The sequence below is a fragment of the Octopus bimaculoides genome, chromosome 8 (genome assembly GCF_046866305.1).
Source record: "Octopus bimaculoides isolate indiv1 chromosome 8, ASM4686630v1, whole genome shotgun sequence".
In the NCBI taxonomy this organism is placed as follows: domain Eukaryota; kingdom Metazoa; phylum Mollusca; class Cephalopoda; order Octopoda; family Octopodidae; genus Octopus; species Octopus bimaculoides.
This window is the reverse complement of record NC_142935.1, coordinates 14,955,207-14,966,129: the sequence shown is the minus strand read 5'-3', so window position 1 is coordinate 14,966,129 and position 10,923 is coordinate 14,955,207. Positions and strand designations below refer to the sequence as shown.

At 29.6% G+C, this 10,923-nt stretch overlaps 2 protein-coding genes across 4 annotated transcripts in view; one reads left to right on the top strand and one right to left on the bottom strand.

Moving 5' to 3' along the window:
* Window positions 1-10,923, top strand: part of LOC106879192 (trafficking protein particle complex subunit 13) — a 274,417-nt gene that overhangs the window by 83,198 nt on the left and 180,296 nt on the right. The window lies entirely within an intron of this gene.
* LOC106879191 (sodium-dependent organic anion transporter) overlaps window positions 1-10,923 on the bottom strand; it is a 33,627-nt gene that overhangs the window by 5,855 nt on the left and 16,849 nt on the right. Inside the window, exon 2 of the mRNA XM_014928645.3 lies at window positions 7,438-7,609. Coding sequence (XP_014784131.1) covers window positions 7,438-7,609 — 172 coding nt within the window. The remainder of the gene's footprint in view (window positions 1-7,437; window positions 7,610-10,923) is intronic.

Genomic DNA, 10,923 nt, shown 5'->3' with positions numbered 1-10,923 from the left:
ATCAAAGTAGGTTTTGAGGTTTCTCTTTTCAGTCCTGCTCCAGATGTGATGTAGAAGATTAAGAAGAAATGAAGAGTAGTAGTCATCTGCATTGAAATGTGTATTGTTAGAAGTAAGAGTGAGTAGGTTAATGAGTGTGGGAGACATAACCAATCTTAGGTTACAGCAATTAGCATACATGTGGTTTTTAGTTATACATAAAAATGTTGTGTGAATGAGTCTGTAGTAAATTTCTTTTTTAAGCCATCTTAGTTTGTACCTATGGATTACAGATTCTGTTTTCAACAAACCAGTTATAATAATAATTTTTCTGGTTAAAATCTCAGTAAAGAAAATAAAATTAAAAGTTGATAAATTTCTATGGTCCTTTTGGGATAAGTTTCTCACACCTGTTTTAGGTGTGAGAATTTATCCCAATATAATTATAAATAAATATATACACAAGAATTTTGTATAAAAGCAATCATAATATATTGTAATCTATAGCTTTTTAAAATTCGAATTAGTATGAGTATTGTTTATGCACTCATAATAAACTAAATTTCATTTTTTAAATTTGAAATGTAAGAAGTTAGTGAATCAACTCTTATTTGCTGATAAACAGTATAGCCTAAATATCAATATTGATAAAGTATGTATTCCTTTTAAACTAGTTCAGAATATTTGAACTACAAGAGAAGCCACTTTTTTTTTTCTTAATAGGTTTAAATTACTTTATTCATTTATAATACATACTCATGTATTATGTGCACCGAAATTATGAACAATGAAATCCCAGAAAAATATACCCTATCTATAAGATGCAGTGACTCATTAAAGTATTATAATTTATGGAAAAAGAGTTTATCTGATTTATCATAACTACTGTATAAAATATATTGGGAAGTTGACAAATTCAAAACAAAATAAAATAATTTTGAAGGTGACCTTTGAACTTTATCAGTGTAATAGACCATAAAAGTATACCTACCATAAAGTCAACATTGTGGAAATCACATGATGTTTCTGTTATATTTGGTTTTGATGATATACATAAACAAGAGAAAACGCAATGTTCTATGTGTTGTAACAAAAGAACAAACATTTAAGAATGGATTTCTCAAAACCCTCTAATTTTTTTACTATGATTTTTTTTTTTTTTTATAAAATGTTTGTTGGATTCTTATGCTTTGAACATCAGGCATTCAAGATCTGACAATTTTGTTTTCAACTATGCAATGTATTTCGTTTAGCATATAAAGCAAAAATCATTTAATAGTATAAAAAGAGATATTTTTATACACATTGTATATATTTTTAATGATTTCTATTATAGCAGCTTATTGAAACACAATATTCTAAGTATATGTTCTTATAGCAGTAATTATACTTAGGCTGATATGTAGCAGTGTATAGACAGAAACAAAATGCATTTCATACTTTTATTGCTTCTGTTTTAGTTTTACATTTTACTTGTTAATCATTTGTGTGTGTGTGTTAGTAAAACTGGAAAGATCCATGATCACTACAATTTTTGATGTGGGAATACTTATGAAATATAAAGAACATTTAATGTATTATTACTGTCATAAAATAATGAAACAACATTATGATGATTTAAAATTTTCATTGCACATCACTTAGCTTGAACAATATAATTTTCTTTCCAATTACATCATCCAGAATAAGACCATGTATTAACTAGAAAAATGGATAACATTTAGTTCTCATGAATAATGTGCTCCTTTAATATTTAATTTTCAAAAAGTATGGACAAAATGTATTATAAACTTATATATGATAGTGTATTAGAATTTATGCCATATAAAAGTAGCATTGCATTAAAGTTAAATAAAATTGTAAATAATTTTAAGAGTTAATAGCGAATTAGTATCCTCACCATCATCATCTTCAATCATTTTTCTTTTTTTTGAAAAACTGCTCATAATTCTCAACAAACCAGAAAGCTACATTTTTCACTGCCATTTACCTGTCAGCATACACATACCATATTGTTTAGTGGCAGTGTCCATTTCTTTTGTCTTGTGCATTAATCTCTTTAATTTCCTCCACTTCCTAGTGCTTCTTTATTACTCTACCATTTGAAAATTGGGTTTTATATACATAATAATTTTCACTTGCTTTTAAATTATGATATACTATTTCATTCTCATCATATGAATATCATTTTCATCATATGAAATATGTGAATATCAGTTATATTTTATGTTACTTGTATTCTTAGTCACTATAAATATACATGAATAGATGTGTCTTTGTTGTTTCATCAATTTCTTCATAAATTCTGCTTTTTATTAATTCTTTCTGTCTCAATATTTATTGAAATTGTGATTAATCAAAGTGAAACATTCACAGTCAAATAAGTTATCTACCTGCTTATAGAAGCTGGTCCCCTCAATCAAAAATAGGGTCTATTTGCATTGGAAAGCCTGACTGAAGTGAATGGATTCTACTCGGGAGACAAATTTCGATTCCTGTTATTTTCATAGGAAACTATTCTTTGCAGAATTGACCAAAATTTGCTACAAGGTGACAAATTAGCTTGATGTTATTGTTGTTATTTAGCCTCACACCATCCTTGTTAAGCAAATTTATGATCAAAAGCTTTCCAATAAAGACCATCCTGTCCTTTTTCAAGATGGTGAGTAAAATCTGAGGATGATTTTGCTGCTATTTCTGTTAGGTTGAGCAACTGCATAAAAGTTCTTTCATTGCCTCAGACAGTGCATAAGTCTCATAATTGACCGTTTGGTGGTTTTCTTTTATTTCTATTTCTCTGTTTTTTTTGTTTTTTTTTAGAACTGTATACCTAACATCTGATTAAATGATATAACTTGATTTTATACTTGCCTAAGATAAGTAATGATTATGTTTCGAGATGATTATGAACCTTACAAATAGGAATTTATTAAAAAAATATATTGCTATAATCCTCTTGCATGTATCGAGCAAAACAATTATCACCTTAAAACATATTAAGTAGAATATAATTGAAATTATGCTTATCAGTATGTTTTTGTTGTTGTTGGAGGAAGTGTGATCCAGTACATTTGTGACAATAAATTAATTGAACATTTAATGATAATCCATCAACTCTTTATATTAAATAGTAAAAATTTCTTTTATTATCTAATTCTCTCTCCATGCTTCTGTTATTTATTATATCAATGCTAGATGGATGAAAGGTTAAGTTTTTTTTTTAACACAGAAAAGTAGTCTACTGAATGACCTAGCAGTTACACAGATGATAGTTAAGTTAATTTTAACATTTTTAATAAAATGAGCATCAAAGTTCTAAGTCTAATTAGAATATTCATGCACTAAGGAAAAGACAACACTGGCTCAATAACTAATACCATTTTGGCACATACAAAGACAACTACAGATGTATTTCCTTTTTATTAAACCTCCTTAGTAAAGCATAGACTTTACCACACTTGCTGAAGTAGTGGTAAGAGAATTGCTTGTTTAATGTGAAATATTATATATATGTGTGAAAAATTATCATGTTTTCCATCTGTGACATGGTGTAACATCTATAGTTAACTAAATTGAATACAGTGGGGCATAGAATTTGTGAATTATAGAAATATTAAATGGAGAAAATACCATTAACCAGTAATGTTGTGGACACCTCACTCTGTTTATTCTATTTAACCCTTTCATTACTGTATTTTGAGATGCTCTGTGTTTCTTTCAATTACTTTAGATATAACAAAGAATTTAGTAAAATAACTTAGTTATCATTTAGCTAGTGTTAGGAACATAAATTGTGACTAAGGTTTGGTAGAAGATTTTAATTCAGAACTTATGAAAACAAGACATTTGTACTCAGATCCAGTGCCGGTTTCAGTTGGATTGGTAATGAAAGGGTTAAATTACTGTAAACTTGTTTTATTTGCACAGTGTGGCACACATGATGACGTTTCTTTTGATGAGATACAAGAAAAACTTTGCAAGCATTTCATATTTATATAAAATAGATGTTGTGTGTATGTTGAATTTCATCCAATAACAAATTTGTTTTAACTGCTCTTCACCTGTATGTGTCCAATGAATTCATTTGAACTAAATTATTACAACTTGTAGATCTTTTCTGCCTTTATTTGTATTAACTATTTAGTTTTAGATAGGATACCTTACATTGATATGTCTTAAAAAGCAGGGGTTAGAAAATTGCAATCTCCAGAATGTTCCATCTGCTGCTAATTCAGATGACTTCATATGGGAAAATGCAAGGGCAGAAAACATTAATATTCTATTCTCATCAAAACATGTCAATGTTTCATTTTTTTAGCAATCCACAGCTGTTTGTGTACCCCATGATATAAACTTGGAATAATTTTAATGTAGAAATCAAAGAATATGCCTTTCACTGTTGCCTTCCCATTTTTGTGGCTTAACAGCTGTAAATTTATTTTCTTTCATTTGGTTGCTATATAAACTAATATATGGTTTCATTTGGTTTCAACATTATTATTAGTAGCATCAGTATTATTATCGTCATCATCGTCAGTTTTCAATTACTTAACAGATGTAAGAAATGTATCTAAGTATGCATGCGCTTATACACATGTTCATATTGAATGAGATAAAGAGAGAAATTCCAAGCATTCTTTACTTTTTTATGTTGTCATATTTAAAATCAAAATGGAAGCTATTGATCTTTTTAAAACATTTACTTTGTGTAACTTTTGGAAATTATACTATCTGTACTTTTTTTTAATATATATATACATTGCCTTTTATTGCTTTATTTGTTCCAATTATACATAGGAAAAAATTAGCTGAATTTTTCTGTTACATAGAGGAATAGGATAGAATAAAATGATTTTTTTTTTTAATAGATTCCCTTCAAGTACATGTTTTAACATGGTTTAGCTACTTCATTAAATATTTCAGTTACCATTATAGAAATGTTTAAATTTCCTCCCATTTTTCATTGAGTTTCATTTTCCAACCATTTTTCCTTTCCCTATTTTAGAATAAAAATAAATTTTTGTCAATATTTCCGTAGATTTTAAAGCCCACTGATGTCTCTACACTAAAGAAAACAAGTATTTTTTTCAAAGTTATTAAAAGAATAAGGTTGTTATTTGGTTAAAATGCTATACCTAAATTTCAATGGAGAGAATATATGTATATTCAGCCCCTCTTTCTAGTAAAAAGACCAGCTAAATTGTCATATAAGTGTTAATAAGATAATATTGAGTTTAACAGTTTAAAGTCTTGCAGTTGTAAGACTCCTAAATTATCAATTTTTAAGTGTCTTATTTTGTCAAAACATGTTTATTCATAAATATTTTCCTCAAAACTATTATCTGATTTTAATGTAGTTTATTTCTGTAATGAGAACACAAATAGAAGAGAGCTGAGCTAGACAGCTTAATATCTTGAGTTCCAATTCTGCTAGAATTGCCTTTCGTGAAACTGGGATCCATAGATAAAAAACATCAGTAATATACTTTGGTTCATCTCTGTTAACTGTTACATTTTAAAATATGAGTATTTATGCAAGAATAGTAATATTTAATTCCAATAATGTTTATATATCATATAATTGTTTTACATATCAGTAGTAGAATAAGTTTTCATTAAAAAAAAATAATCTACTGACTCAAAGAGATTCACCTTAGACACACATGGGCATATACACATGTACAAATGTATGCATTTTCTACATTTGTGTGTATTCAATAGTTCACTACAGGCTCCTTCAAGAGAATTTTTCATACAAATTTATCAAAAATCATTTCAATAGGTCACCTCATTCTTCAAATTTTTATAGATTCTTACACTTGTTTACACTTGGTAAGAATTTCTGGTTCCATGTATAAGTGTATAACTGAGTCTTCAGCATGGTCCAAATGGATCCAACTGATGTGTTATATATAAAAAAAAAAATTTTCAAGCACCAAAAGACCAATCACCTGAGGATTGAGAATAAAAACTTCTGGGTAATGATTCTTACAGACTCAGCTCTGAAAAACTTTTACTCTGCTCTTTTTAACAGTACTGAGTATTCTCTGTCACTTAATTGCTTTCACACCAATGTGATATCACCAGTCACTAAAACAAGATATGCGCACAGAAAATTTTGTTTCCAAACTCAACAAAATTCTTATGTTAGATTTGAACATATGCCATGTTTTTTTTTGCTTTTTTTTTTTGTATTTTCTTTTTTCTTTGGAGAAGTAGTTATGCTCTTTGTTGCCTGAGCTATATTGACTATAACTGTCTGAAGTATGTTATGGCAATCATAAGTTCAGTATTTTAATCAAATATCTATTAGATCTTTATAAAACACTAGTGAATCAAAGAAATAAATTATTTTTAACAAATACTGACTAATATGTAAATGAAGAGTCAACATTACACAATTATTGGCAATTAAAACATCTGTGTTTACATTAAAAGAATCTTATTCTTTTGCACTTAATTTGATATCTTTCATATTGAATTTTATTTATCTCATTATATTTCCAGTTAAACTTCATTCTTTTATCAATTTCTGGCAATAACAATTGATCCATCTTTCTAAAGATAAATGCAACACATTTATCCTTAGACTGTAGACTTGGTCCAAATGCTTACAACAGTATCAACTCTGTTAAAGACATCCAAAGGGCCCAGTTGGTGGTGTTAAACTGGTAATAAACTAGGTTTGCCTTTCCTACTTAATACATTTTCTTCATTTCTATAAATTTTTGTTCATTTAGGGAAAAGTTTTTTATGATAACATTTAAATTCAAAGCTCTTTGTAATTTTCTGTTTGAAACAAATGTATGAATTGGGGTGTCATGCTCAATATAGCATCCATCATTTAATGTCCATTTTCCATGCTGACATGAGTTAAACAGTTTGATGGGTCAAAGGACTGCATCATGCTTCATTATCTCCTTTAGCATAGTTTCTATGGCTAGATACCCTTCATAATGCCAACCACTTTACAACATATACTAAGTGCTTTTATTTTTAATGCCACCAACATAGTGAGGACATCATGCAGCTTGCAAGATTACAAACCCAAAGAGAGGTGGCTTTATACTAGGAAATGAGGGATTAAAGTATAAGGGAAGGGGCCAAAGGGGAACAGGTTTCTTGCTGTAAAGGAGCTACTTGGCTACTCAGAATTTAGAAGTGGAGATGATTGGGTGGAGCTGGGAAAAAATAGTGGTGATGAGGTAATTGGATGGATCCTCAAGGAATGTGTGGGAGAATCAGAACTGGGGAATGGATGTGGGGTGGGGCTTTATAAATTGTAGTTTCCAATGAGAATAAACATAAATTATTCATTCTGGGAGATCAAATGTAAGATCTTACATTTTCTATATATATATGGTGATTTGTTTAATTTTTTGGTGAAATTTATATTTAGTTTATATTGGAACTTTATATTATGATAAGCTATATGTATTTATGTTTAGTAATACTTACCCAACATTGCTACCATACTGATGACATTCATACTTATGCTGAGGCTCATCTCCCCTTCTGTGACAGACGTGATACTTAGTCCCAAACCACCTCCTGGTACACAAGTTGTGGAAAGTAAACCAAATCGTATGCTGTCATCAACAGGTAATGACATTGCTATTCCAAATGCAATCTGAAAGAAAAATAGGGAAGTGTTCTTAAACTGTTAATTACAAGATTAGCATGCATATGGCTTATCACTATCATCACCATTTTTATGATCATTTTTTTCATGATTGCTTGGACTAGATGGATCTTCTCAAACAGAGCACCTCACTACTTACCACAACTCCTTATGAGGTTCAGTTTCCTGAGATCAGTTTTCACTACTTTATCACCATACCTTCCTCAGTCTTCTACAGGTTCCTTCCATTTAGATTGCTTGGCACTTCTTTACTTAATTTCATCCTCCATAAGTATTGTATGCCTGTCCTAGCTCAGTCTTCTCTGTAGCATACTACATCTAATTCCTTAGCTCATTTGTTTTCCATTGTTCATGTATACCAATGTTACACCTCCAGAGCATGTATCTATGGTACACCATGTGGATTTTTACTCCTTTTCTCCATATTGAACATGGCCATTTTTATAAATGACAGTAGAGTCTTCTCTTTCTTGTTTATTAAAATTTTTATCTTTGCTAAGTTTACTTCGATGCCTCTTCATTCTAGATTTTACTTCCTCATTTGGAATTTCTTTTCTAAATCTTCAGTAGCTATAAGAACTAGATCATTGCTAAGGAACTCTTACAAATGGCTTGTCTTAAACTCTATTGTTATTTCCTAGAGAACTACAATAAACAGGAAAGGTTTGAGAATCAAACCCTTGTGGATATGTAAAGGTATGCTAAATTCCTTGCTGAATCCATTATTAATTCATACCTTGTTGGCAGTATTTCTATATATGACTTGTATGGCTCTCACAAGCATACACGTAATTTCCTTACTATTCACCAGACTACATCATAATATATCATTTATTTGTGTAACACACACACACACACACACACACACACACACACATACACACAACATCATTTTTCCATTTAAGTAGAAAAAAAGTGTTTTGTTTTTAAGCATATTTTCATTAATTTGATATTTGTTTCTAAAATATGTTTTAGCTATATTACAAAAATATTGAATTTACCTAATATATAGATTTAGATATTGAATATAATATCAATTTAGATAAAACATATCTTTTCAACTGAGAAAATAGATATAATTGATGAAATGAACTGCTTTTCAATAGCTGTAGGTTTAAGGTGCTGGACTATTGATCTCTCACTTGTAAGTTCAAAAGAATTGTTTGCTACATAACTTTACAGCCTCTTTGCAATCTCCATTTAATTTACTCACTTTCCTTAAATGGTGAATTCCTACATACAATGTTTAATTATCATTGTTTTATTTTATCTTATTTTTGTTTACTTTTTTCTAATCATTTGGAAGTTGTTTTTTGAAATCCAAATGGCTTGACAAATAGCATGAAGAAATACAGTAGATGTATCAATGATGGAAAGATGATGATAGGGTTCAGAGATAGCTATTTACTACATAAAAGTATGTGAATGCACATTTCCTTGTCATTTCAATTTTCCAGTTGAACTAAAACCCAGTGAATCTCCCCTAAATTAAACTTTGAAGGTTCAACATTAAGTGATTTTTATAAATTTATAGACTTTTTTTTGTTCTGAATGAGAATTTTATGCTAGCAATACTTAGCAACACTCACATCACTGAAATCTTGCCAGATTTGTAGCTTTAATTAACTCTAAGGTCATTTAATTTAGACTTTGTAATATTGGAATATGAAGACATTGCAAGCATGATGTATCGACCACCTAACAATAATGCTAATATGCTGACATAATGTGTGAAACAATATTGATATATAACTCTATACATACATCCACAAATCAGCTGCTTTTTACCCAGTGTGTTATTCCATTTGATATAGTATCTTATTGTGTAGCTAGCATTTATCTTGATAATTGATTTGGAAACCATTTATAAGCAATTTTATAATGTTGACTATAAGCCTTTAACCTTTAGATTCGTATTTTGCTGTTGTTGATTGATTACTCTATTCATCTGTGAACATATCTATAATACATTTAACAGTTTCATTAAACATCAAGAACAGCTGCTAAATTTCATTTGGCTTTAGTGTGATTTTCAATCCTTTATGTTAGTATTTAAATATATTTGATTAACTCCAATGTAATTAAAGGTTAAAATTAATTATGACTTGTGTGGGGTTAAAATTCAAAACCACACATCACTATGACATGTTACAGTATTGGATATCAGAATTATGTTTTAGATTCCAAGCACTGTTACAAATCTAAAATAGCTGGTATTAGCAAGAAAGCTCGGAGAAAATTTCATTAATTCTAAGATTGGAGAATAGAAGATTATCTGTTGGAGTTGCATCCAGTTGCAGATCCCTAATTATCTGGCACTTAGTCTCTGCTTGAAGACCCATCCCATTAATATTCTTTGACAAGGGGTAAGGAATAACAGAACACTGTAGATTGGTGACCTTGTACATTCACTAACCAGTAGACTGATTTATAACTTTGCTTGTATGTATTTTGCTAAAATTCCAAACATTAGTTTGTGCTATTGTATTGAACCTTTCTGTAGAATAGTAGTAGGTGGGGGGGGGGGGAAGAAAAAATAGTTTAAAAATGGGGAGTAATGTGACACAAAATAAAAAACAGAAACGTGAAATGAATAAAGATAGGAAAAGAGATCAGTTGAAAGGTGGGAAAAGGAAAAGTATGAATAGGTGTGATAATCCGTAAATGTAGGAGTTAGGAGTGCAAATCTATCAATGAGCTGGTGGGAGAATACCACTAAAGACCCTGTAACCTACTCAATCAATGTAGTCTAGAGTTGTATAACCAATTAATTATCTAGTTCAGTTTGTTATTCTGCTGCAAGGCATTATCTCACTTTATTGCATTTTTGCTTTTCATATGTGATGCTAATTTATCATATTTTTACATAAATGCATTAGGGTAGTGTTAAATGCATGCTATTGGAAATGTTACAGAATGTTCATTTTCGATGTCATAAATATTTCAGCAATTACACGTAAATATATAGTTTAGCTATTTCTATTAAGCTTCTGTTTATAATGAGAACCACTGTGCTTTTATTGTTAATGCTGTGGGGAAATGAATAAGTGTCACAACTTTCCATTTCTTATTCTCTAATAAAATTAATAGTTTCCTGGTTATGTTAGTAATATATTTTATTGATTATAAATGTGTGGATAACTGGTTAGATAGAAGTATAAAATACAGCTTTGCCTTCATTAATCTGCACATGACTTTTGGCCCACTCTTAGCTACTGATATTATTGAAATAAGTTGTATTGCATGATTGTGGCTGCATAACAGAGCCTCTGAGAAGTGAGCAACATAGTCATGATGGCTGG